This window comes from Phyllobates terribilis, unplaced genomic scaffold (genome assembly GCF_046119375.1).
Source record: "Phyllobates terribilis strain yellow unplaced genomic scaffold, ASM4611937v1 Scaffold_9__5_contigs__length_417890890, whole genome shotgun sequence".
NCBI classification, from domain to species: domain Eukaryota; kingdom Metazoa; phylum Chordata; class Amphibia; order Anura; family Dendrobatidae; genus Phyllobates; species Phyllobates terribilis.
The window spans coordinates 219,689,203-219,714,964 of record NW_027362769.1 but is presented as its reverse complement, the minus strand read 5'-3'; the positions used below and the strand labels follow the sequence as shown (position 1 = coordinate 219,714,964).

Below are 25,762 nucleotides of genomic sequence, written 5' to 3'. Positions count from 1 at the left end.
ATCTCCATAGAACTTTATGAGCACCAATTGCCATCTCCTATCTCGATAATGGGAAAATCTCTATTCACTGAAGACTAGTTTTAAGAATCAAATGATCAATTCAGGAAGAGAAAGATGCAGATTTCTTAAATGTAAATAAGACACTTTGTAATAGGTTTTGTGTGTACTATTGATATATGAAATAAAAATTAAAAAGAACGGTTACTCTTTAAAGAGCCCCATCGTGGAGATTAATGGCATATCCAAAGGCTCGTAATTACTTTGTTACTCCTATGAAAGTGCACAAAGACAGCATGAACAGCCATCTCCATTCCTGGTGGCCCCAAGTCCCACATCTGCCAAATTTTTGCCAAATCCTGCAACTCTGCTCCTATCCAAATGGGAACAAAGCTTTGAAGTGACATGTAAAACAAAGCCCAGTTATCAGCGGAATACATTCCCTTCCCTATTCAAACAGATGTGAAAGAAGCTGATCTGAACCTTGAGACATCCCCAGGGCTCCATAGACGCCCAGTCGCAGTTTGGTGTGCTGCTGCGTGCCATTGACCACGGTATCGTCAGTCCACAAACTGAGCCAGTAGTTAGAGGCCAAGGAAGACACGTGATTACACAGGAACAGAATGACACTCAGGAAGAAAAGAAGGAGACCGATGGCTTTCATGTATTCCCAAAACACAGCCAGTTTAACCTGCGGCAGAAAACAAGAAACATGGTGGAAACTTATCAGATAAAACTTATACTGCACCAATAATGGTGACAAGTGGATGGAGAGGACAAAGCGCACACTTACTCTGCCTGTTTTTGCCTTGTCGGCTTCTGTCAGCTTCCAGTCGTCTTTGTCCGACTTCTGGAGATCAGCCATGCTGTTCTGGTGACCGGACTTTGTATCAGAGGATGCACTCAACTGTCTGATAGAAAAAGGTGCATCCATCATTAAAGGGGTTGTCTGGTGCTGCTCTTCTTCACTGGAAGGGAGTGGTGCCACAACCCCGCATCCTGAACCTGACAGAAGTGTGCATGGTCAGCAGGTATTGTGCACATATCCTTTTCTATTGAACAGGACAGATCAATATCTGCCGAATATGCACAACTTGCAAGGTATGCGAGTTCGTATCATCATTCTAAGGTGTAAGTAATAGTTTAATTTTTTTTTAATTGGGGTGGGGGATTGGGAGGGGGTGTCCTTGTAATAGCAGACGCAATGTGTCAACAGACCCAAGGGGTGTTGTCCACTACTCGGACAACCCCTTGTGAATGCGTATGTTTCCCACCAGTAAAATAATAACTCTTATAGTCACTCCAGCAGTGTCGACACAGGCTCTCCAGGGTATAGCGTGACCATCTCTGCAGCCAAAACAGCGCTGGCTGCACTCTCCCCTCCTTGGGTCAAATCAAGACCTTTGGAGGAAGCGATAGCTGGGTCTCCTCTCTTACTTCCTCGGGATGCAATTACGTCCATAGGAGAGAAGAGCGAACCAAGTACTGATTGGCTGCAGGGATTGCGTAACAATGTCACGCTATCCCTGGGAGAGCCGGTGCAGACATTGCTGGAATGGCGCTGGCACCAGAGGAGAGCATAAGTTTTATTATTTTACTGGGGGAAGACATAGGGATTTAGAGTAGTGGACAACCCCTTTATGGATAAATTTAGACACCTGTGAAGCACAGACCACAAGGTCAGGACCGGCCACGAGTCTCCAAACTTGAGCTGTTGAGGGCCGATCTTGACATCATGGTTCATATTCTGACTTTATTTCAGCTTCATCTGAAATCGGCCTAACAAATGTAAAACTTAATGCTGCATATAGAAATTCCAAAACGTACCGATGTAAACTTTTCTCATTCCTTTCACCAACCAACACTCCATTTTCCATGTGCTTGTCTTCAGTTGGGCTTGGAACTTCTATGTAAAATTAAAGCACAAAGGGGGAAAACAAAACAAAAACAAAAAACACTTTACTATGCACATGTAGACATGAGATAAAGTAACTATGTATTGACATGCAATAACATGGTCGCTCCCTTTCACTGCAACCATGCCTGTGATGCACCAGGGTCATTAATGGCAAATCCACCCGCAATAACTGCACATTACACGTCCGCTACAGCAGCTACGACAATATAATCTGAACGAAGTACCTCTGGCCTAAAGTTAGAACAGTCTGAGAATTATAGGAATAAAACCAGCACTACCCTCCAACCACCAGTAGAGGTCAGCACATTCTAAAAAAACACAAACTCTAATATGGTTTTATTTTAATTGGATACTGAGCAAATATGTCCTGGAGAAAACTGAATTAAAAAGAAAAATATGTTCACAATTTAATAAGTTGGACATTAAAGTGCGGTCCAAGTTCAAAATCTATTTAACCCTTTAAAGAACCAGGAATTTTGTGCCTTAGTTTTTTTTTTCAAGAGACGGAACTTTTTTTTATTTTTCCATGGGGGCATTTTTTTGTTTTTGCGGCACAAGCAGTAGATTTTGAATGACACCATTCATTTTACCATATAAATGTATTGAAAATGTGAATATAAAATCCAAAAGGGTGATAAAATTGTGAATAGGAAAGAACACAAAAAGAAATTCGCTGTTTTTTGCATTGCCGCTGTTCACTGTACAGTAAAAATGACTCGCCAACTTATTTTTTTTGCGCGCTGTGCCGACATTATTATTGAGATCACTTTGGGTTATATACGTTTTGAATGTTATTTTTTTATGTTTTTTTTTTTTTTTTGCAGGTTTCATTTTTAAAGTGCAGCGTCCGAAAGAAAAAACGCAATTCTGACGCTTAATTCATGGTTTTGATAATGTTATATTATTTTGATGGTATCGTGTCCAAAAAAAAGGTCCAGTCTAAGAAAAGGTTTATTTTTGTAATTTATTATTTTAGCTCTCTTTTTTTTTTTTTTTTTTTAACCCTTTAGAGGATCTTTAACTTGCGATTGCCAGATCGCTTATACCATATAATGCGGGATTACAGTGGAATAATGAAATCATAGTTCTCCTGTGAAACTCAGCTACAGGCTGGCCTTCATGGGAGAGGTAACATAACAGTTATGGGGGCCTTCAACGGACCACCAGCTGCCATTGTAACCCATAGGATTTCTGCATTCGTGGCACAGGGAGGCGATGGAAGCTGGTGATCTTCTGAGCAGATACCGAGGTCATTTAATTGCCACTGTCAGAAATGGACAGCGGCATGTAAGTGGTTAAACTTCAGGGATCGGAGAAAACGCTCTTTCAGCGTGGGATTTAAAAGAGGAAGCTCATACAAATGTGGAGGGGCCACGGCGGAGCATTAAATTAGTATAACATGGCCATTATCGCCTGTACCTTTAATAGGTTAAATTGTGATGACAGGTTCTCTTTAAAATTCGTTCCTGTATGTACAGAGGTATTCTCTTCCCATGACATACACACATGCTTGCTTTGCACTGCTGAATTCCTAGACCCCAAAACAGAGACTGTACCTGCTGGTTTACTATATATAACACCATGCCATTAGGTAGAGATCATGACAGTCTGGCTGACACAGGTCTATGCTCATGCATAAACAACAAAACATTCATCTGCAGAAGGATCCATAGTCTATGCTAAAACACAGAGGGCAGACAACATGCCGGAGGACAAACCTTCCTCTTCTTCCACTTCTGTGTGGACTGCGAACATGGCAGCACAAGCAAAGGAGGAGAAGCAAAGTTAGATAATAAAAAAAAAATAAAAATAATAAAAAAAAACAAACATCATGGCATGTACCAACAACTGACGGGAGAGTTTAGTGGGTGGAACAGCAGTTTTCCTGCTAAAATGAAGTGACTGCTTGTTAAAGGGCTTTTCCGATTTTGGAAATCCCCACTGCAGTCTGTTAAAAAAAAAAAGCTTTATGCGCCTTTCCCGGATCCAATGCAGAGTTTCAGTTGCTGCGACCAGAGTCTGAGCTCAGCGGCTGGTGCAGTCAGCTCCGGTAGAGTCGCTGTGCTCACCGATTGGCTGCAGCGCTGTCGAAGTGACATCAGCGCTGTAAACAATAACAGTCACCAGGAGCAGCAGCAGAGACTCTGTGCTGGACCTGGGGAGGGCGAGTCAAGAACAATTTGCTTTTACAGAATAGAACCTGGAAAACCTCCATTATAACATCTGGAGAGAGTCTTTTTGCTGCATTTTAGAGCAGAACTTGTAAGCTCTATAGCAAACTGCCTTCAAGGGCACAATTCTTGCCTAGGAAACCCACCACCGAAGAGGTGACTGGATACTTAGCCAAGGAGAAGTTTTCTATTAAAATGACTCCGTTCTTGAGATTTGAGGACATTGCAAGGTTACTTGTTTTTATAAGCACTTTGCAATGTTAACCATGAGACAACCCCTTTAAGGAGTCAAAGTTTGCCACTTTTTAAGATATTAGCTTGCTTACCCCTAAAGTAGAGCTAGTCTATTAATCAGATCATTAGTCCATTTCTTCAATGATTATCGTGTAGCCTCAGTTTTGTTCCTGCTAGCCATTATCATCATGCATATTCTGCTCACATCTAATCAATTACAGAATGAGGGGGCTAAAATGCAAAAATAAACCACTTGGTAACTCCCGTTAGCTTTATATCCAAGGGAGAGGTCTAATTTGTTTAGCAGAGATCAACTTAAAGGCAACAGAACATCGTTTAGAGGTCTGAAGTTACAGAATCTGGATTAGACGCTCACCTTGTCCATTGTTCTGCTCAGCATTCGCATATGTACGAAGAAATTCAGCAAACGCCCCGTCCTGCTTCAAAAGATCCTGATAAGATCCAATTTCTGTGATTTTTCCATCCACCATCACGATGATGGAGTCCATTTGTGGCAAGTAACTTACTCCATGCGTGACCAGTATGCGGGTCTAAGAAATGCAAAAGACATAAATAAGGATATCAGACAAGTGGTAACAATTCACTAAGAACCATTAACACAAAGCCAAGACTCAGGGATTGGGTACATGAGCACTCGGTTTTCTCAAATGAGTGCCATCAGTGGTTTCATGAATAGCACTCACACCTATGATATTCTATGGGGCTGTGCACAAAGTCTATGGGTCCAGACAGTCTCTGGGTCCGTGAAAAAAATTGGTCTAGACCAGGGGTCTCAAACTCGGCTGGGTATATGGGCCGCACATGGAAAAAATTTGAATTTGGGGGGCCGCATTCTTTGTTCAATGTGACATTTTTAGTGATACCATTTTTTTTTGTATACACCTTTTGAACATTTTTGCCGTGTTTATTTTTTATGGCTTGGGTCGTTATGGATGTGGCAATAATAAACGTGCACTTTTTTGTGTTTACTTTAGTTTACATATAAAACAGCATTTTTAGTGCCCAATATTTTTTCATGCTTTATTTTATTTTTTTTACAATTTTATTTCCCCCAATTGGCCACATACAGTAATATTGTCTTACAATTAGCATCATATAGTAATAATGGAAAACATCCTGTAGCAACGTGCCCCATCCAGGTCCCCATCTTGGGGCTCTGTGCCCCATCCAGGTCCCCATCTTGGGGCTCTGTGCCCCATCCAGGTCCCCATCTTGGGGCTCTGTGCCCCATCCAGGTCCCCATCTTGGGGCTCTGTGCCCCCATCCAGGTCCCCATCTTGGGGCTCTGTGCCCCCATCCAGGTCCCCATCTTGGGGCTCTGTGCCCCCATCCAGGTCCCCATCTTGGGGCTCTGTGCCCCCATCCAGGTCCCCATCTTGGGGCTCTGTGCCCCCATCCAGGTCCCCATCTTGGGGCTCTGTGCCCCCATCCAGGTCCCCATCTTGGGGCTCTGTGCCCCCATCCAGGTCCCCATCTTGGGGCTCTGTGCCCCCATCCAGGTCCCCATCTTGTGGCTCTGTGCCCCCATCCAGGTCCCCATCTTGGGGCTCTGTGCCCCCATCCAGGTCCCCATCTTGGGGCTCTGTGCCCCCATCCAGGTCCCCATCTTGGGGCTCTGTGCCCCCATCCAGGTCCCCATCTTGGGGCAACGTGCCCCATCCAGGTCCCCATCTTGGGGCAACGTGCCCCATCCAGGTCCCCATCTTGGGGCAACGTGCCCCATCCAGGTCCCCATCTTGGGGCAACGTGCCCCATCCAGGTCCCCATCTTGGGGCAACGTGCCCCATCCAGGTCCCCATCTTGGGGCAACGTGCCCCATCCAGGTCCCCATCTTGGGGCAACGTGCCCCATCCAGGTCCCCATCTTGGGGCAACGTGCCCCATCCAGGTCCCCATCTTGGGGCAACGTGCCCCATCCAGGTCCCCATCTTGGGGCAACGTGCCCCATCCAGGTCCCCATCTTGGGGCAACGTGCCCCATCCAGGTCCCCATCTTGGGGCAACGTGCCCCATCCAGGTCCCCATCTTGGGGCAACGTGCCCCATCCAGGTCCCCATCTTGGGGCAACGTGCCCCATCCAGGTCCCCATCTTGTGGCTCTGTGCCCCATCCAGGTCCCCATCTTGTGGCTCTGTGCCCCATCCAGGTCCCCATCTTGTGGCTCTGTGCCCCATCCAGGTCCCCATCTTGTGGCTCTGTGCCCCATCCAGGTCCCCATCTTGTGGCTCTGTGCCCCATCCAGGTCCCCATCTTGTGGCTCTGTGCCCCATCCAGGTCCCCATCTTGTGGCTCTGTGCCCCATCCAGGTCCCCATCTTGTGGCTCTGTGCCCCATCCAGGTCCCCATCTTGTGGCTCTGTGCCCCATCCAGGTCCCCATCTTGTGGCTCTGTGCCCCATCCAGGTCCCCATCTTGTGGCTCTGTGCCCCATCCAGGTCCCCATCTTGTGGCTCTGTGCCCCATCCAGGTCCCCATCTTGTGGCTCTGTGCCCCATCCAGGTCCCCATCTTGTGGCTCTGTGCCCCATCCAGGTCCCCATCTTGTGGCTCTGTGCCCCATCCAGGTCCCCATCTTGTGGCTCTGTGCCCCATCCAGGTCCCCATCTTGTGGCTCTGTGCCCCATCCAGGTCCCCATCTTGTGGCTCTGTGCCCCATCCAGGTCCCCATCTTGTGGCTCTGTGCCCCATCCAGGTCCCCATCTTGTGGCTCTGTGCCCCATCCAGGTCCCCATCTTGTGGCTCTGTGCCCCATCCAGGTCCCCATCTTGTGGCTCTGTGCCCCATCCAGGTCCCCATCTTGTGGCTCTGTGCCCCATCCAGGTCCCCATCTTGTGGCTCTGTGCCCCATCCAGGTCCCCATCTTGTGGCTCTGTGCCCCATCCAGGTCCCCATCTTGTGGCTCTGTGCCCCATCCAGGTCCCCATCTTGTGGCTCTGTGCCCCATCCAGGTCCCCTCTTGTGGCTCTGTGCCCCATCCAGGTCCCCATCCTGTGGCTCTGTGCCCCATCCAGGTCCCCATCCTGTGGCTCTGTGCCCCATCCAGGTCCCCATCCTGTGGCTCTGTGCCCCATCCAGGTCCCCATCCTGTGGCTATGTGCCCCATCCAGGTCCCCATCCTGTGGCTATGTGCCCCATCCAGGTCCCCATCCTGTGGCTATGAGCCCCATCCAGGTCCCCATCCTGTGGCTATGAGCCCCATCCAGGTCCCCTCTTGTGGCTATGTGCCCCATCCAGGTCCCCTCTTGTGGCAATGTGCCCCCTGTTCTTCACACACATAAAATAGAAAAAAAAAAAGATGATTCTCACCTGTCCTCCGTTCCCTCGGCGGCCTTCCTGCAGATGTGGCCGCAGGCACCACAGAGTCAGACCCCTTGACGATCCCGACCTGGTTCAGGAGGAGCCGCCGACAGCAGCGCTGAATTGCCACACAGAGACTGTCTCCCAGCACTGCATTTTCAATGCCAGCCGCCGGCCAATCAGAGGCCAGCAGCTGACATCTGCATATGGCAATGACGTCATACTCGCTGCGCCGACACGCAGATATCAGCTGCTGGCCTCTGATTGGCCAGCGGCTGGCATTGGAAATGCAGTGCTGGGAAACAGTCTCTGTGTGGCAATTCAGCGCTGCTGTCGGCGGCTCCTCCTGGACCAGGTCGGGATCGTCAAGGGGTCTGTGCCTGCGGGCCGCATAAAGCAGCCTCAGGGGCCGCATGCGGCCCGCGTGTTTGAGACCCCTGGTCTAGACAGTGCTACACCCCGATTGCGCCATTTTTCACGTATGTGGACAAATCGGTTGTGTGAACCTATCCTTAATGAAGAATTTAGACTTTCCCAGATCTAATGTTCCCCATCCCCTGTGGTTCATACGCCTTACCTACAGCTTATATACAAGGATCACATTGGGTCATACGGTATATTACAGACATATGGGGCACACTTAAGACTGGCGCTTCCCGATTTGGTCTAGTCACAATTGCACTCGTTAAAATGTGCCAGATTTGTTAAGAACACTATGCCTCTTCATAAATTCGGCCCATTTTGGACAGCATACGAGCCACAAAACCCTAATCAGAACCACTCACCTTATCTTTTAGAAGCCCCTTTGGGCCAATAACTTTGTCAAATATGTGTTTCCCAACATGTGCATCCACAGCAGACAGCGGGTCATCCAGTAGATAGACATCAGCATTGCAATAGACGGCCCGGGCGAGGCTCACCCTCTGCTTCTGTCCTCCAGATAAATTCACACCCTGGAAAAAGGAAACGTGGTTTACCTCCTCCAAGAGCTCATAAAACATTAGGCAGAGGGCAATGTCTGTTTATCGACAGCACATTATGGATAAAGGCGAGACTGGTGAATATAGCGGACACAAAGTATTAGGGCGAATTCACACGTGGCTAATTGGCTGCTGATTACAGTGGATGACATTTTACATGCTGCAGATATATTCCATGCAAAAAAGAGCACACTGCAGATTTTCTGCTCCTCCAAGGAGAATCTGCAGCAAAAAAATTATTATGATTTTTTTTAATTATATATTTCTTTTCTATTATTTATTATTTTTAATTGTATTTTATTATATTTTTTTTATTTATTTTCTATGTATTGTTTTATTTTTATTGTATTTTAATTATATTTTATTTTTCTATTTATTGTATTTTAATAGTTTTATTATATTTATTATATTTCATTTCTTTATTATTTTTATTGTTTATATTTGTTTATTTATATTTTAATAGTTTTATTATTTTATTTCTTTATTTGTTTTATTTTTTATTATATTTTATTTTAATAGTTATTTTTTATTATATTTTATTTTTCTTATTTTTATTATTATATTTATTATTTTTATTGTATTTTTTATTATATTTTAATTCAATTGTATTTTTTTAGTTCTATTTTTTATTGTATGTTTTTATTTTTATTTTTTTATTCTATGTTATTATTTTTATTTTTTAAGTATATTTTATTTTTTTTTACATCAACATCTGCACCAAGTGTGTAATATACCTACCTTTTCTCCAATTTCTGTTCGGTCTCCAGATGGTAAGATCTCCAAGTCTGGCAGCAGAGCGCAGGCTTCAAGAACTCGCTTGTACAGAGGCTCCTTGCGCTCTCTGCCAAACATAATGTTGTCTTTCAGAGAGGCATTCTGGATCCAGGCTTGTTGTGGGACATAGGCTATACCACCCTAATGACGGGAACAAAAGAAATAAAATCCATCATTGTAGATGCACTGGGATGATAAAGAAATAAATGGGTTGCAAAATTGGACATCCCTTTTGTATAATCTAAGTGCATTGGTGACCACTGTAAACATTTACAACCCATAATAATAATCTTTATTTTTATATAGCGCTAACATATTCCGCAGCGCTTTACATACATTATCGTCGCTGTCCCCATCGGGGCTCACAATCTAGATTCCCTATCAGTATGTCTTTGGAGTGTGGGAGGAAACCGGAGAACCCGGAGGAGACCCACGCAAACACAGGGAGAACATACAAACTCCTTGTAGATGTTGTCCTTGGTGGGATTTGAGCTCAGGACCCCAGCGCTGCAAGGCTGCAGTGCTACCCACTGCGCCACCCTGCCGCCCCCATACAGGACGCCATGGAGCCATTTACTGCAGTGAATACTCTGCCCTTCATAGATAACAGACCATAAATCTACATCGGTGTACCTTCACTGATACAAAGCCTTCTTTCTTCTCCATCTCGCCCAACAGTGCAGACAGTAAGGAAGACTTTCCGCAGCCAACCTGGCCGACCACTGCGATCAAGGAGCCATCTGGGATGGTGACGTTTATCCTGGATCAATGAGAAATTCAGGTGCGTTCAATAAAATTCAGGCTTCGTTTCAAAATCTCACACCCCCCATAACCTGCTAGACTCACAAGATGGGTGATAAGTAACAGATCGGAGTTCTTGCACTTGGACTAGGTGTTAAAGTGGTTGTCCCAATTCAGAAAAAGTATCCCTATATGTACATTTTATTTATTTATCTATTTTTTAAAACACCACCATAAACTGTGCTTTACTCACCTTACCCAGGTCCGGAGCGATGTCTCCGCTGCTGCCTTGGTCTCAGTTGTTTGGCTGTAGCATGTGAAGTTACGTAGACGTCACCACACTCGGTGGCTTAGTGGCTCTGCCTATATAGATGGCACAAGCTGAGGTCAGTGATTGGCTGCAGCGATGTCAACATGACGTCAATGCTGTAACCAAACAGCTGAGACTGATGCAGAGTCAGAGGCACCTAATGAGGGCAAGTAAAGCAGAGCTTTGTTTTTCCAATAAACTGTGCATATATTTTCTGAAAAAGGACAACTACTCTATATAAAAAAAAAAAAATGACTGTGCTTTACTCACCCTCCTCAGATCCAATGCAGAGCCTCTGTCCGATATTGTCTGCAGCGCTGACATCACATTCGCAGCACTGCAGCCAAACAGTGAGTTCAGCAGCTGAGTGGCTCGTGCAGTCAACTCGGACAGATCTGATGCTCAGTAATTGTCTGCAGTGCTGTTAACAAGACATCAACGCTGCAGGCAATAACAGACTACAGGAGCAGCAACAGAGACCCAGTGCTGGACCCTGGGAGGGTGAGTATAGAAAAGTTTGGGGGTTTTTGCAACAGGGGGAAAGAGTTTTGTTTTTTTATAATGAGGAACTTCTATATTAAAAAAAACATTTTCATAAAACCAGAAATAACCTTACTCTTTTAGTGAAGGAGGATCATTCTTGGACCATGAAAAGGTGGCGTTCATCATGTTAATGCATCCATCGGCTAAGAGAGAGAAAGAATTACAGTCAGTTCTGTGTTTGTGTCTGAACACACATTAGCATTCATATCTACGTAAACCTTCTACCCCAAAAAGAAAACCTTAGAGGGGCATTCACACTGCACAGCTATCATGAACGAGCTTTGCTAGGAATATTCTTTCACAATAATCGTGCAGTCTAAATATGCTGCCGATCGCCCGATCAACGAGGTTTTGCCCAAAAGATAATGGTTCTCGGCAGCACAGTTCTCGGCCTGTGTAAAAAGGACTTGAGCTACCGAGAACAGTGGCAGCCTGATATATTACAGATCACTCAATGCGCATCTGAACTGTGTAGACAGGCGATCAAATCACTGCTGGTCAACAACTAAGAAGCTGATGGGTGATCACTTAAGGCCGCCAGTTGGCTACTGTAAACAGACCTTTAGTTTGTCAGGTTATGAAGAAATGTATTACCTTTTTACGCATTTAGGATTTAAAAAAAAAAAAAGTAAATGAAACAATTCTGAAAGTAATTTTGAAAAAAGAATATTGGACCCGATTCAGGAAGGCGTTTAATGGTGTAAAACAGCTTCAAATGTTGCAAACAATTTTGTGCAAAAAAGTTAAATCAAACTAGCTCAAGAGATAATGGTACACATAAAGCAATGATGTGCCTTTGGTACTGTCACACCACTTTAGCAGCGCCAACACTGGGACGAGGTGTGCAAGGCCAAGGCCCACCCAACAGATTCATGAAAAGTTATGGTGTACTCTACGCTTCTGGCGAAGCTTCACGGAGGACACATGCCAGTTGTAAGATGGGCCTAATTTGTTTAATTGTGCGCACCTCTTAATGAATCAGGCGCATCTTACTCCAGCGAGTGCACAAAGCCGGTATTAATGAATCAGGCCCATCGAGTCTCCAGCTCCGTGCAATCTTGTGTCTTCCTACAAATAAGCAAACTCAATTTCCCCTAAGTAACTTCGTTTTTTCTATTTTTTAGAGCAGTAATGCTATTCAAATTTCATGTCTGCATGCTATAGCGTTACAGAGTACAGCTTTATTAGCTAATTACATATAGAGATGGCTACTCTTTGCTTGCACCTGTTCACACCTCTTCTGCTTGGAAGTAAAGGTCAGTCTTTTGATATTTGTATACATTAGCACTCCACCCATCAGCCTCAGGGGGTTTTCATTACAGCAGGATCCTACCTTCTCACATACACGTAGGCTTCAGCCTAAGAAAGGATTCACACTAGGTAGGTTCCCAACAATGAAGATCGCCTTGCTGCGGCTGCTGGGCTCACAAGAATTGGCCAATTTATGCGCTAAATATCATCATTTTTTCTATTATCTAGAGCAGTAATGCAATTCCAATTTCATATTTGCATGCTATAGCGCTACAGAGTGCTACTTTGTTAGCCAAACAAACGTTCTACTCGGATTTCTGTAGTCATGCTTCCTGCATCTGTCCCCTTAAAGCTCCCATATACACTAGATGAAAGTTGGCAGAACCTTGTCATTATTAATCAAAGGGATCGTTCGACAATCTAATGTGTTTGGGGCCTTCAGATTCTTTCTCTGCTCTCCCCACTGAAACCACCTGAGTGATTGGCCGATGGTTTACATATATGGGGGAATGGAGAGAGATAGTTGGCTAGAACATAATGAGTGGGCTAGTAATAAGCTGAGAGATGGAAAGTAGTGCAACTCCATGATCAGAGTTTCCTTGTAGAATGGAAGATGGAAACACCGTTCTACATAGGAGCTGCAGACACAAAACTGTGGGATATATTTAATCAAGACTATTAGTAACATTGCTTAATTACTTTTTTTCAAATTAGTGGATGAATTAAAACCCATTGTAGCTAAAATATGCATTTAAAAGGGAACATGTCAGCAATAAAAACAAAATGGTAAATACAGCTTTAGGGCAGTTTCACACAAAAACCGGTACTGGAGATATCTGTGTCTCGTGTGTGTCACACGTGTGCCGCATCAGGATCACATGTACAGTCGCCTAGGAATCAGTGTACAGTTAGCACTGTTCCCAAGCGCCAGGTGCTGAACGCTGCCCTCATCATGGTTCCCTGCCAGCGCTGCAATCAGCACCAGCAGGGACAATGAGGGTAGTAGTGTCTACTCCTGCAGTGTGCCTGTGTAAAAATAAGACTAAAATAATAAAATTTTTGTACTCACATGTCCGGAGATGTCCCCTGCGACTGCTTAAGCCGAGAAGCCAGGGAGAATGAGCGGGGTCCTGCACTGAGCGGAGCTCACCGAGTGACAAAACACCACTCCTGAGCTCAGCGCAGCTCCAGGGCCCGCTCACTGGAGCGAGTCATTCTCCCCAGCATCAGCGGATTACAGCGGGGGACATCTCGGGACAGGTGAGTATTCTTATTTTTACACATGGACACTGCGGGAGTAGACACTACTACTCTCATCATTGTCCCTTGCTCGGGCTGATCACAGCGCGAGCAAGGGACAATGATGAGAGCAGCATTCAGCACCTGACACTTGGGAACAGCACTAACTGTACACAGATTCCCAAACACACACACACCAACGTGTAAAAGAGCCCTTATACATATGCAGCCATCTAATTGGAAATGCGAGTGGCTGCGGGGAGAATATACCTTAATTTTCTCACATCCAATTAGGACTAAGGCAAATGTTTAAAATGTTATTTCCCTGCAGATTGCCACTATGGCTGCAGGTAAATAGGGTTTTTTTGCTGACTGGTTCCTTTTAGCGATCAGTTATAGTAGTTACCTACAAAAATTCTCAAAGAAATGGATAGAAAAAAAAAATCTGTGGTGAGAGGGAGGAAGACTTACAACTTCTCCCCTGCTCTCGGACGATGCTCTCTGGCTCCAGCTCCTCGTGTGATAGGAATACTCGAAGACGCTTCAGTGACACACTCGCCTGGAGGAAAAGCACATTACACAGAGAATTCAATAACCTGCCATGTGTCAGTAATGTCCGCCTGCTCCTATGTAACACCCGACGCAGAGCACATCGGTAGTTTTCCATTGATTCTGCAGTAGTTTCTTGCATATAAATGTTTTAACCCCTTCACTACCCAGCAATGCTTTTTCTTTTTTTTTCCCCCCTCCCCTTCTTCCAAGAGACATAACTTTTTTTTCCCCCTAAATATGGTCGTGTGAGGCTTGTTTTTTGAGCGATGAATTGTACTTTTGAACGACACCATTTTACCATATAGTGTCCCGAGAAAAAAAAATTCCAAGTACATTGAAATTGCAAAAAAACTGCAATTCCACAACGTTTTTTTTTGTTTTGTTTTTTTTGTTTACCATGGTCACAATATGGTAAAACTGACATGGTAATAGGATTCCCCAGGTCAGTACGACTTCACAGATACCAAACATGTATAGTTCTTTTTGTTTTGTTTTTTCGGTGGTAAGAAAAAAAAAAAATTGTTTTTGTCGCCGTTTTCTGAGACCCATAGCGTCTTCGATTTTCGGGATCTGCGGCTGAATGAGAGCTTATTTTTTGCACGCCAAGCTGATGTTTTTATTGATAACATTTGGGGGCAGACAATGTTTTGATCGCCTCATTACATTTTATTGAAATATTGTGGTGGCCAAAAAAAACGTAATTCAGGAGTTTTGATTTCTTTTCTCTCGTTACGCCGTGTATCGATCAGATTGATTTATTTTATATTTTGATAGATCGGACATTTCTGAACGCGGTGATACCAAATATGTATTTTTTATTTTTCTTTCATAGTTTTATTTTTAAATGGGGCAAAAGGGTGGGGGGGGGGGGGGGGAGTTTGGACTTATTGTTTAAAAATATGAAAAGAAAAAAACAAAACTTCGATGAACGCTGACCACAAGCCGGCATTCACAGGAGGAACATAATGACAGGCACGGGTGTCATCACAAGACCCCCAGCTGTCATGACAACCCATCGGTGACCCCTGATCACATGACAGGGATGCTGATGGGCAGGATGAATGAAGCGCTTCCAGTCTGCGCCTGTTAAATCCTGCTGTCAATCACTGACAGTATTTAAGTGGTTAACAGCCCGCAGCTGTTAACCAGTTAAATCCATCTTTTTTTTTTTTTTTTTTTTTTTATAGCGGCCGCTGAAGATTTGCCCTTATGTTTAGACTAAGGCCCAAAGGACACCCTTTTGGCCTCCATCTGGTTCATAAGTTCTCCGATGGATAGAGACAAAGTAGCATTTCTCTTACCTGCACCATGCTGCTGATCACCATAGGCAGCATGTTTAATGGGAATCGCAGAATATTAAATAAAGCCAAGGACACAAACGCCTTTTCAGCATCCAGAACATTGTTTTCATCAATGAGCACATAAACAGCGAAGGTCGACAGAGCAACCTGAAGCAAGAAAGGAAGAGAACAATTGCTTCATTAGAGAGCGGACATCCTGCAATATACAGGAGATATTTCTTCTACCTGTAAGACACAGCTTGGAAAATATAATGGAGGAGCACTATCAAAGGCAATCAGAACCGACCAAATAAGAGGGAGGGTAGCGGCCCATTCACCAGAGCCGCTGTGGACAAGACTGGGGGCACATTTGGACGTCCCGGCCCCAGCTCTGCTCCGCCTGTCTTCACTCATCCCTGCACTAAAGTAAACATCAACCCGGCCCAAGAGCACTTTCCATTTACGATGTTCCACTTATAAACACCTATGAATGGAACAAGACATATTTTATCCTAACGTGGGCATAATAGATTAGCTTCACCAGGACAGCAACTGTTATTTCGGGCTTCAGGGAGGGGGAGAAAGTAGGGAAGACAAGAAGGAGCTGACAGTTTATCGCCACCTTTAATATCTACCCTACCATAAAAAGAGAAAGTCTGCAGAGGAGGATTATTGGGAAGATCTCCATCGGGGAAGTGATCAGGAAAGATTTATGGGGAGAGTTGGCTTGTGCGTCTGCATCATATATATCTAGATCACTGCGGTGCGCTGGGAGAGTCTGCTTTTTGTAAATTATACATATTTTACAAAATATACAAATCACTCCCAGTAGCAAATTTCAACACCTTTCACGACCTTCATAGCCGATTAAATTATCAATCTTCCGGAATCCCTCATTGTAAGTCTACGTTCACATCACACTATCTTCAGTCTGGGTGTACTATGCTCTTCAATATTTCGGATGAGATGCCCATATGGGGATATTTACTGTTATAAGATACCATCCCATGTTAAGTCTCATCCACACATGAGCCACAGCAGTGCCATGACTTACCGATAATTTAGACACCAGGAGTATAGGGGAAAGAGAGCGGGACTCCACTGGCAGTGCATCTGCCCCAACGCGCGTTTCGAATCTGCCTTCGTCACATCGCGTGATCTTACCCTACAGGATATGTCTTACCTAAACTTTTTTGCCCCCTTTTGTTTTTATCTTGGGACATAATTTTCTGTAAAAGTCACTCACTGTTTTTTTAAGCAGAACACTCATTTCTTCAAATATAATCAATTTCAGAAAAAGCTCCTATCTGCAAATATTCAGGCATCTTATATCAGTGGATCGTTGCTAAGTTTGCATAGGCGGCCATCTAGGTACGACCACCACCATGTCTTCTTATGGCAGCCAGCCATGTGCAGTACAGCATCCTTCTATGACTCGAGCCCTGGACCATTAACTACTGCACAATCCTTTTGCTGTGTCCCGACTGGAGGACATTCCTTCACATGAAGCTGAAGTCTACCTGTCACACTTAGGGCTCATTCACACATAGGAGTGCAGTCCAATTTTTTCATGGACCCATTGACTTTCATTACCGTTGTTGATCTGACTATCAGCTCAGCATCGGACATGTCTCCTAAATTTTCCGTAGACCTCTCAGTCTACAAAATATCATGGACATTTGAATGGTCCCATAGACTATTCATGAAAAACACAGATAACACTCGTACGTGAAAACCGGATGTGTGAATAAGCCTTAATAGATTAGTACAGAACAGCGGCAACATCAAGCAGGAAAATACATGGATAACAAGGTAAAAGCACTAGGAATAAAAAGTGAAGCTTTAAATATTTAACACATATACGGTATCTAATAAAAACCCTTTAACATAAAAATTTAAAGTGTTTGTAAATAATTGTCACAATAATGAATCCTGTACATCTCTGGTGCATAGAAATGTATAATATCGGAACATTGTATAAAGTAAAGGTAAAGCTATCAGATTTAATAACACAAACTGCATACATTACTACACAGATTTTTTTAGGCGAAAAAAGGAGCACAACCGAACATATAGTTCAAAAGTCAAAACAGAGAATAACAGAACAATTATATGAATGAAAAAAATGCTTTTATTGAATAAAACAAATGGTACACCATACATAAAAAAGAGACATGTATGCAGGACGTGGTATATTAATTAATTCATCATTTAGGCACTATTCATAAGTAAATAAGGGTATATAATAAATACCAAATAATTAGATAGTATAAATAGAAAACTGGGCATTCATAGTTACAAGGGAAATGAGCTACAAACAATTTTAGTTAATGTATCCATTATATATTCAAAATCAAGTCAATAGCGCATAGGATAAGTATCTACAGGGTATTCCACAATTGTGTGTAAACACACTCCCCAGCTCCAGAAATGCCAGAACCGCAACATACCCAGAACATAGAAAATAATGGACAGAAGTCAATAATCCATATAATAATTAATCGTGCCATATCATACCTGTATGTGAAACCAGCCGCGTGATGTGTACCCCATTTTTTATGTATGGTGTACCATTTGTTTTATTCAATAAAAGCTTTTTTTTCATTCATATAATTGTTCTGTTATTCTCTGTTTGACTTCTGGACTATATGTTCGGTTGTTCTCCTTTTTTCGTGTATTTATACTGAATGGTCTGCCATTCTATGGTCCTCGTGCTGATCTCCACAAATTAAACTCTATGTGGAGACTTGATTTCAATACATTTTTGGATAGTTTTCTAGTGGTTTACTCTTTCTTCCTCTATAGATTTTTTTTTTTTTTTTTTTTTTTTTTTTAGACCCGATGAGACTGGTATACTTACTACGAAAATCCACGTCAGAATGGCTGCACTGTCCTCAAATGTAGTTACAATTAGCATTTTAATATTAATAAGAGTAACATTCCTGCCATGCATTTTCTTTTCAAAGTGAGTATACCAAATTCATCAGTTCCAAATGATTTAATAATGATTTTTTTTTTCTTTTCATCAATTAAATCAAAAGCTATAGCGCTCAAAACATGGCAATGCAAACATTTTTTTTACCATAAAAACAAAAAGCTTACTGTGTCCAAATAGGAAAACAAAAAAAAGCTATATATGAATCTGTTATCGCTGCAATTGTACTGATCCGAAGAATGAAAAGTGTCTTATCACGTAAACCAGTGTGTACTGTATAAGAAAAAAAAAAGGAGGTCCCCACTCAGGTCCTTCATCCATCAAAGCAGATATAGGGGGCTTCCACATTACTGGTAGCACAAAGTCTCTGGAAGAGAGACATGGTAACATCCCCATTACTCATGAAAAAAAGTGTTCAGTCTATGGGGCACTACAATGTATGGGGCACTACATTCTATGGGGCACTACATTCTATGGGGCACTACAGTCTATGGGGCACTACAGTCTATGGGGCACTACAGTCTATGGGGCACTACAGTCTATGGGGCACTACAGTCTATGGGGCACTACTACATCAGATCTGCAGTTTTCACTCTGCAAAACCAACTGCATGTATATATGTGTAAAACACTTGTGGAATCAAAATCTTCAACACACACATAGATTAATTCCTGAGGGAAATAACTTCCAATATATAGTCACTTTTGAGGGTTTCTGCTGTTCTGGCAACTTGGGAGCTCTGCAAACTATTCTAGGAAAATCTGTGCTCTAATAATCAAAAATAGTGCTCCTTCCTCCCTCGTGGCCAAACAGTTGTTTCCGACCACATATGGAGTATTGCCATGTTCGGAAAAAAATGTGTAGCAAATTTTGGGTTCATATTCTTCTACTACCCCTTGTGAAATATATATATATACACACACACATGCACTGCTCAAAAAAATAAAGGGAACACGCTAACACATCCTGTTATTCTCATTGAATACTTTGTTCTATACAAAGTTGAATGTGCTGACAACAAAATCATCTATGGAAATCAAATTTATTAACCATTGGAGGCCTGGATTTGGAGTCACCCCCAAAATTAAAGTGGAAAAACACACTACAGGCTGATCCAACTTTGATGTAATGTCCTTAAAACAAGTCAAAATGAGGCTCAGTATTGTGTGTGGCCTCCAGGTGCCTGTATGACCTCCCTACAACGCCTGGGCATGCTCCTGATGAGGCTCCGTATTGTGTGTGGCCTCCACGTGCCTGCATGACCTCCCTACAACGCCTGGGCATGCTCCTGATGAGGCTCCGTATTGTGTGTGGCCTCCAGGTGCCTGTATGACCTCCCTACAACGCCTGGGCATGCTCCTGATGAGGCTCCGTATGGTGTGTGGCCTCCACGTGCCTGCATGACCTCCCTACAACGCCTGGGCATGCTCCTGATGAGGCTCCGCATTGTGTGTGGCCTCCACGTGCCTGCATGACCTCCCTACAACGCCTGGGCATGCTCCTGATGAGGTTCAGTATTGTGTGTGGCCTCCACGTGCCTGTGTGACCTCCCTACAACGCCTGGGCATGCTCCTGATGGGGTTCAGTATTGTGTGTGGCCTCCACGTGCCTGTGTGACCTCCCTACAACGCCTGGGCATGCTCCTGATGGGGTTCAGTATTGTGTGTGGCCTCCACGTGCCTGTGTGACCTCCCTACAACGCCTGGGCATGCTCCTGATGGGGTTCAGTATTGTGTGTGGCCTCCACGTGCCTGTGTGACCTCCCTACAACGCCTGGGCATGCTCCTGATGGGGTTCAGTATTGTGTGTGGCCTCCACGTGCCTGTGTGACCTCCCTACAACGCCTGGGCATGCTCCTGATGGGGTTCAGTATTGTGTGTGGCCTGCACAACAGCATGTGAAATTGATTGTCAATCAGTGTTGCTTCCTAAGTGGACAGTTTGATTTCACAGAAGTTTGATTTACTTGGAGTTATATTCTGTTGTTTAAGTGTTCTCTTTATTTTTTTTGAGCAGTGTATATAATTTTTTTTTTTTTTTTTTCACATTTTTGACACAATGGTATAAAGTTATTTGAAACACTTATGGTGCTTACTACACCCCTTGATTAATTGAGGGGCGTAGTTTGTTAAATTGTGGCACTTTTTTGGGTGGGCGAGGGGGAGTAAGCACTGGGATATGTAGAAGCATTTCAGAGTTATGACCACATAAAGTGATACAGGTCAGACCAGACATGAAAAATTTGGCCTGGACAGGAAGGGGTTAGTTTTCTCACGACAAATGTTGTGTGAATTCTGAGAAAAAAAGTGTTCAAGTTTCCGTGCGAAATACAGAAACAGGAACATAAAGATTCGACAAATATAAAAAGTAAAAAAAGTCATATCTGACCCAGTACAAAACAGCAACGTACCAGGAAGGGGGCACAGACCCAGGTGAACGTCCCCACAGCAGATAAGTAAGCAGATTTCTTCAGCACTTTCAGCTCCTCTTGCCTAATTCCCAGCACCTTTTCCTTAAAGGCCAGTTCCCAGGCGTACAGCTTTAGTACTTTGATGCCATTTAGGATTTCATTCATTAGCTTGATTCTGTTGTCTTTGCACTTCATCTGGATGACCTAGAGACACGACATGCAAGGAAATGATTGGCAGTAATTCTCAGTGAAACCACTAGAGGGAGGCAAAGGTAAATAAAAAAAGAAGGGATCCAGTGGTTGACACTAAGAACTGGACACTTAGGCTGTGTACCCACTATGCGTTTTTTAAGCGTTTCCGCAGCGGCAATTCTGCTGCAGAAACACTTAAAAAACGCATGGTAGAAGGTCTGCCATGTTCCCCAATGATAATCTGTTTGTGCTGTGCACATGCTGCGGAAATTTCCGCTGCGGATTATCATTGCGGAAAAAAATGCAGCACTACCAATTATTTTGCGGAAGCGCTGCGTTTTCGCCGCCATTGACTTGCATTGGAACGCATGGAATCCGCATCACTGGATCTGCAGATGCAGAATCCATGCGTTTCAATGTGCGGATGGTACCGGGGTCTAGAGGAGAGGAGACTCTCCTCCGGACCCAGGTACCATAGAACCTTTAAAAAATAAAAAAAAAATAAAGAAAAAGAAGAAAAAAAATAATATACATTATACTCACCTTCTGATGGCCCCCGGTGTCCTTAGCGATGCGTCTTGACTTGCCGGCAGCTCGCGATGGTCTGAAAAGGACCTGTGGTGACATCATTTAGTCATGTGACTGGTCACGCGACCGCTGACGTCGGCAGGTCCTTTAATTTACCACGAGCTGCCGGCAAGCTAGGATGCATCGAATAAAGACACCGGGGGCCATCAGAAGGCAAGTATGATATTTATTTTTTACCATTCTCTCGGGTCACACTATACAAATCCATGCCGTTTGCATGGATTTATATAGTGTGACCAAGTTGTCAAGCACTTTCTGAGTGATGCTAAAATCGCTTAGAAAGCCCTTGACAACCCGCATGCGGAAATGCATGTGAAGAACGCTTCACATCCGCATGTCCCTGGCAAGAAAAACTCATGTACAATCCGCATGCGTTTTTTCAGCCAGGGAGATGCAGAAACGCTCAGGAAAAATCCGGAGCATTTCTGCATCGTGGGCACATGGCCTTACACTAAGGCCAAGTTCACACATCAGTATTTGTTCCACTCCTGATTTCAGCTTACAATCAGAGGAAAAGTATAATAGAAATACATCACCACTTCTGTATTTATCACGCACTCCTGGTTTTGGCTTACAAGTACTAAATGTGTGAACATGGCCTAAACAGAATAATCAGCCCGCTAATTAGTGAACTGACACTTACCTGATACTTCTTTGTCTTCACTGCAATTACGGCATTTACAGGCACTAGAAGAATCATGACGGCAACACCAGCAAGCACAGAAGGACCAAGGTTCTAAAAGAAGAAAAAAAGAACGAATTGCAAAAGTATATTTTTTAAAATCCATTCTATTCTAACTGCATCCACTTCATATAAATCAGGTCCATTTGATGGATTTGTTAAAAGAGCTTGTCCAGTTATCAGGACATGTATTTAGGGGCTAAAAAGAGGGATTTTTGGTACTCACCGTAAAATCTTTCTTTATCGCTTCATTGGGGGACACAGGACCATGGGTGTATGCTGCTGTCGCTAGGAGGTTGACACTAGGCAAAAAAAAGCTCCTCCGCAGTATACACCCCCCTACAGGCACCAAGCTCACCAGTTAGTGGCTAGAGCAGTAGGAGGAACATAAAACAATTAACTATGCAATGCAACAACGGGGCACAACCGTGAAAACTACATTAGATGCCCAACAGGGCCAACTGGACATATGCCCAAAATCAGGGAGGGTGCTGTGTCCCCCAATGAAGGCTCCAAGAAAGAGATTTTACGGTGAGTACCAAAAATCCCTCTTTCTTTATCGCTTCATTGGGGTACACAGGACCATGGGACGTCCAAAAGCAGTCCCTAGGGTGGGAGAACAAAGGATAGCCAGATACTAGGTCTGATTGGGGGCAACCGCTGACTGCAGAACCTTCCGTCCAAGACTGGCATCAGCCGGGGAATAAGTGTGGACCTTGTAAAACCTTGAAAAGGTGTGGAGTGAAGACCAGGTTGCGGCCTTACAGATCTGAGAAGCTGAAGCCTGATGGCGAACAGCCCAAAAGGCCCCCACCGCTCGGGTGGAGTGAGCCCTTACCCCCGGAGGGGGAGATTAGTCCGAGACGCGATATGCCTCCAAAGTGGTCTAACGTATCCAACGGGCGATGGTTGACTTGGAAGCAGGAAGGCCCCTGCGACGCCCTTCAGGGATGACAAACAGGGCGTCCGAACGCAGAAGGGAAGCCGTTCTAGAAAGGTACACACGTAAAGCTCTGACCAGATCCAGTTTCTGCAGGGATTTCTCCTGAGGGTGCACTGGGGCCGGGCAGAAGGAAGGCAAAACAATGTCCTCATTGATGTGGAAAGAGGAGACTACTTTTGGCAAAAGAAGAAGGCACTGGCCTGAGCACTACCTTGTCTTGATGATAGACCAGAAAAGGCAACCGACAAGAGAGGGCTGCGAGCTCTGCAACCCTCCTAATAGAGGTAACGGCCACCAGAAAAGCCACCTTCCAGGAGAGAAGAGAGGCTGAGATGTCCTGAATAGGTTCAAACGGGGGCTGTTGAAGGACGCTCAGGACCATGTTAAGGTCCCATGGATCCACCGGGGGACGATAAGGCGGCGCCAGGTGAGCCACCCCTTGAGGACGGAAAGCCAAGTTACGTTGGAATACAATGGACAAGGCCGAAACTTGGCCTTTGAGAGTGCTTAGAGAGAGTCCCGCTTCCAGGCCAGACTGAAGAAAGGCCAAAATGACCGGTGGCGAAAAGGACATGGGAGCTAGCTGATCCTTCTCGCAGTGACGAAAAAAGGCTCTCCAGGTTGTGGTATATGCGCGAGGTTGCGGGTTTCCTGGCACTAATTAGGGTCTGGATGACGTTGTCCGCAAAACCCACCTTCCTCAACACTGCAGCCTCAACGGCCATGCCATTAAATTCAGAGAACGAGAACTCTGATGAAGAATAGGCACCTGAGAGAGGAGGTCCGGACGGTCCGGTAGTCTCCAGGGGGAGTCAACGAGCAGGTTCACTAGATCTGCGTACCAGACGCGTCTGGGACAATCCGGGGCTACTAGAATTACCGGTACTCCTTCTGTCTTGATCTTTTTGATGACCCGATGGATCAATGGTCGAGGGGGAAAAAGATAGGGCAGCTGGAACTGAGACCATGAAATGACTAGCGCGTCTTGAGCAATCGCAGGACCGGGCTACAAAGGATGGAACCTTGTGGTTTAACCGAGACGCCATGAGGTTGACGCCCGGCGTGCCCCATCGTAAGCAAATCTGATGGAACACCTCGGGATGGAGAGACTATTCTCCTGAGGCAAGGCCCTGCCGACTGAGGACGTCAGCCGCCCAATTGTCGACCCCCGGAATGTGGACTGATGAGATTGCCGGAACGGTGTTCTTGGCCCAAACTAGCACTCTTGCCACCTCTTTCAAGACGGACTTGCTGCGCGTTCCTCCCTGACGGTTTATGTACGCCACGGCCGTGGCGTTGTCCGATTGTACGCGGACTGGGAACCCTGCAAGAATGTCCTGCCAGTGATGCAACGCCAGGTAGATCGCCCTCATCTCCAATATATTGATCGGTAGGGAGACTTCGTGGGGACTCCAACGGCCCTGCACCGTGTGACGGTGGAAGACTGCCCCCCCCCCCCCCCGACCGATGAGGCTGGCATCGGTCGTGACCACCTACCAGCGAAGCGGTAGGAATGACCTCCCGGGTCTGAAGGAAGAAGGGCGGGTACACCATATTAATGACCTTCTCACCTGAAGAGGTAACCTGATGCTTCAATCTAGAGACGATGGGTTCTTGTCCCATGCCAACAGAAGGGCCAGTTGAAGAGGCCAGGTATGGAACTGGGCAAAGGGCACTGCTTCCATAGCTGCCACCATTTCTCCCAAGACACTCATGCACAGGTGAAGACGGCGTGCACTTGGGTCGGAGAGAATGTGAATCCCCCGACGGAGAGTTTATCTTTTCCCTCGGGAGAGGGACCCGGGCATGGGTCGTGTCGAACTGTATCCCTAGAAAGGTTAAGCGTTGAGATGGGACCAGGGAGGATTTGTCTGTGTTGATCAGCCAGCCTAACCGAGATAGCGTGTTCAGGGTGATCTGGAGACTGTGGGACCCTTGATCATTAGGTCGTCGAGGTAGGGGAAAATTACAATCCCCCTGGCTCGTAGAATGGCCATGACCGTCGCCATTACCTTTGTGAAAACCCTCGGGGCGGAGGCGTGAACTGGTAATGTGCGTTCTGGAAGGCAAATCGAAGGAACTTCTGATGTGACGCGCAGATTGGGATGTGAAGATACGCATCCTGAATGTCCACTGAACATAGATATTCCTCGGCTTCCATCGAGGCGATTACAGACCTGAGGGACTCCATTCTGAAGTGCCGTACGCGTACCTGTCGGTTTAGTTGTTTGAGGTCCAGGATCGGACGTAGTGAGCCGTCCTTTTTTGGAACGACGAAAAGATTGGTGTAAAAACCTGAAAACCTTTCCTGAAGGGGGACTGGAACTATGACTCCTGAGCGCAGAAGGGAGGCGATGGCCTGAATGAAACCGGGAAGCAGAGATGGATGCGGGGGACGGGACCTGAGAAATCGTGTTCTTGGTATGGCGTTGAACTCAATCTGGTAACCGGAGGTCACAATCTCCTTGACCCAGACATCCTCTATTGCCAATACCCAAGGGTCTCTGAACAGAAGTAGACGGCTGCCCCCCCTGTGAGAAATCCCAGGTGGGAGTGACCAGTCATGCTGAGGAAAATCTATTGGATCATGATCGGGATCCAGAGGGCTTAGAAGAGCGACCCTTTGGGCGCCAGTTGGGAGTGGGCCTAAAGGTAGGTTTGCGTCTGTCTTGCTGTGCTGGGGTACAGTCCTGTTGAGAGGAGTGTCGCG

General features: G+C 45.1%; 1 protein-coding gene across 2 annotated transcripts in view; it reads right to left on the bottom strand.

Moving 5' to 3' along the window:
- The window catches only part of ABCC1 (ATP binding cassette subfamily C member 1 (ABCC1 blood group)), a 123,746-nt gene that overhangs the window by 27,235 nt on the left and 70,749 nt on the right, over positions 1 to 25,762 (bottom strand). Inside the window, exons 11-23 of one of the 2 annotated variants that reach the window (XM_073647683.1) lie at positions 22,071 to 22,163; positions 20,648 to 20,851; positions 15,325 to 15,471; positions 13,943 to 14,030; positions 11,055 to 11,124; positions 10,021 to 10,147; positions 9,352 to 9,528; positions 8,419 to 8,586; positions 4,697 to 4,871; positions 3,634 to 3,660; positions 1,825 to 1,903; positions 791 to 908; positions 481 to 688 (exon numbers count right to left, since the gene is read on the bottom strand). In XM_073647683.1, coding sequence (XP_073503784.1) covers positions 481 to 688; positions 791 to 908; positions 1,825 to 1,903; positions 3,634 to 3,660; positions 4,697 to 4,871; positions 8,419 to 8,586; positions 9,352 to 9,528; positions 10,021 to 10,147; positions 11,055 to 11,124; positions 13,943 to 14,030; positions 15,325 to 15,471; positions 20,648 to 20,851; positions 22,071 to 22,163 — 1,681 coding nt within the window. The remainder of the gene's footprint in view (positions 1 to 480; positions 689 to 790; positions 909 to 1,824; positions 1,904 to 3,633; positions 3,661 to 4,696; positions 4,872 to 8,418; positions 8,587 to 9,351; positions 9,529 to 10,020; positions 10,148 to 11,054; positions 11,125 to 13,942; positions 14,031 to 15,324; positions 15,472 to 20,647; positions 20,852 to 22,070; positions 22,164 to 25,762) is intronic. The other variant, XM_073647684.1, reaches the window with a different exon arrangement.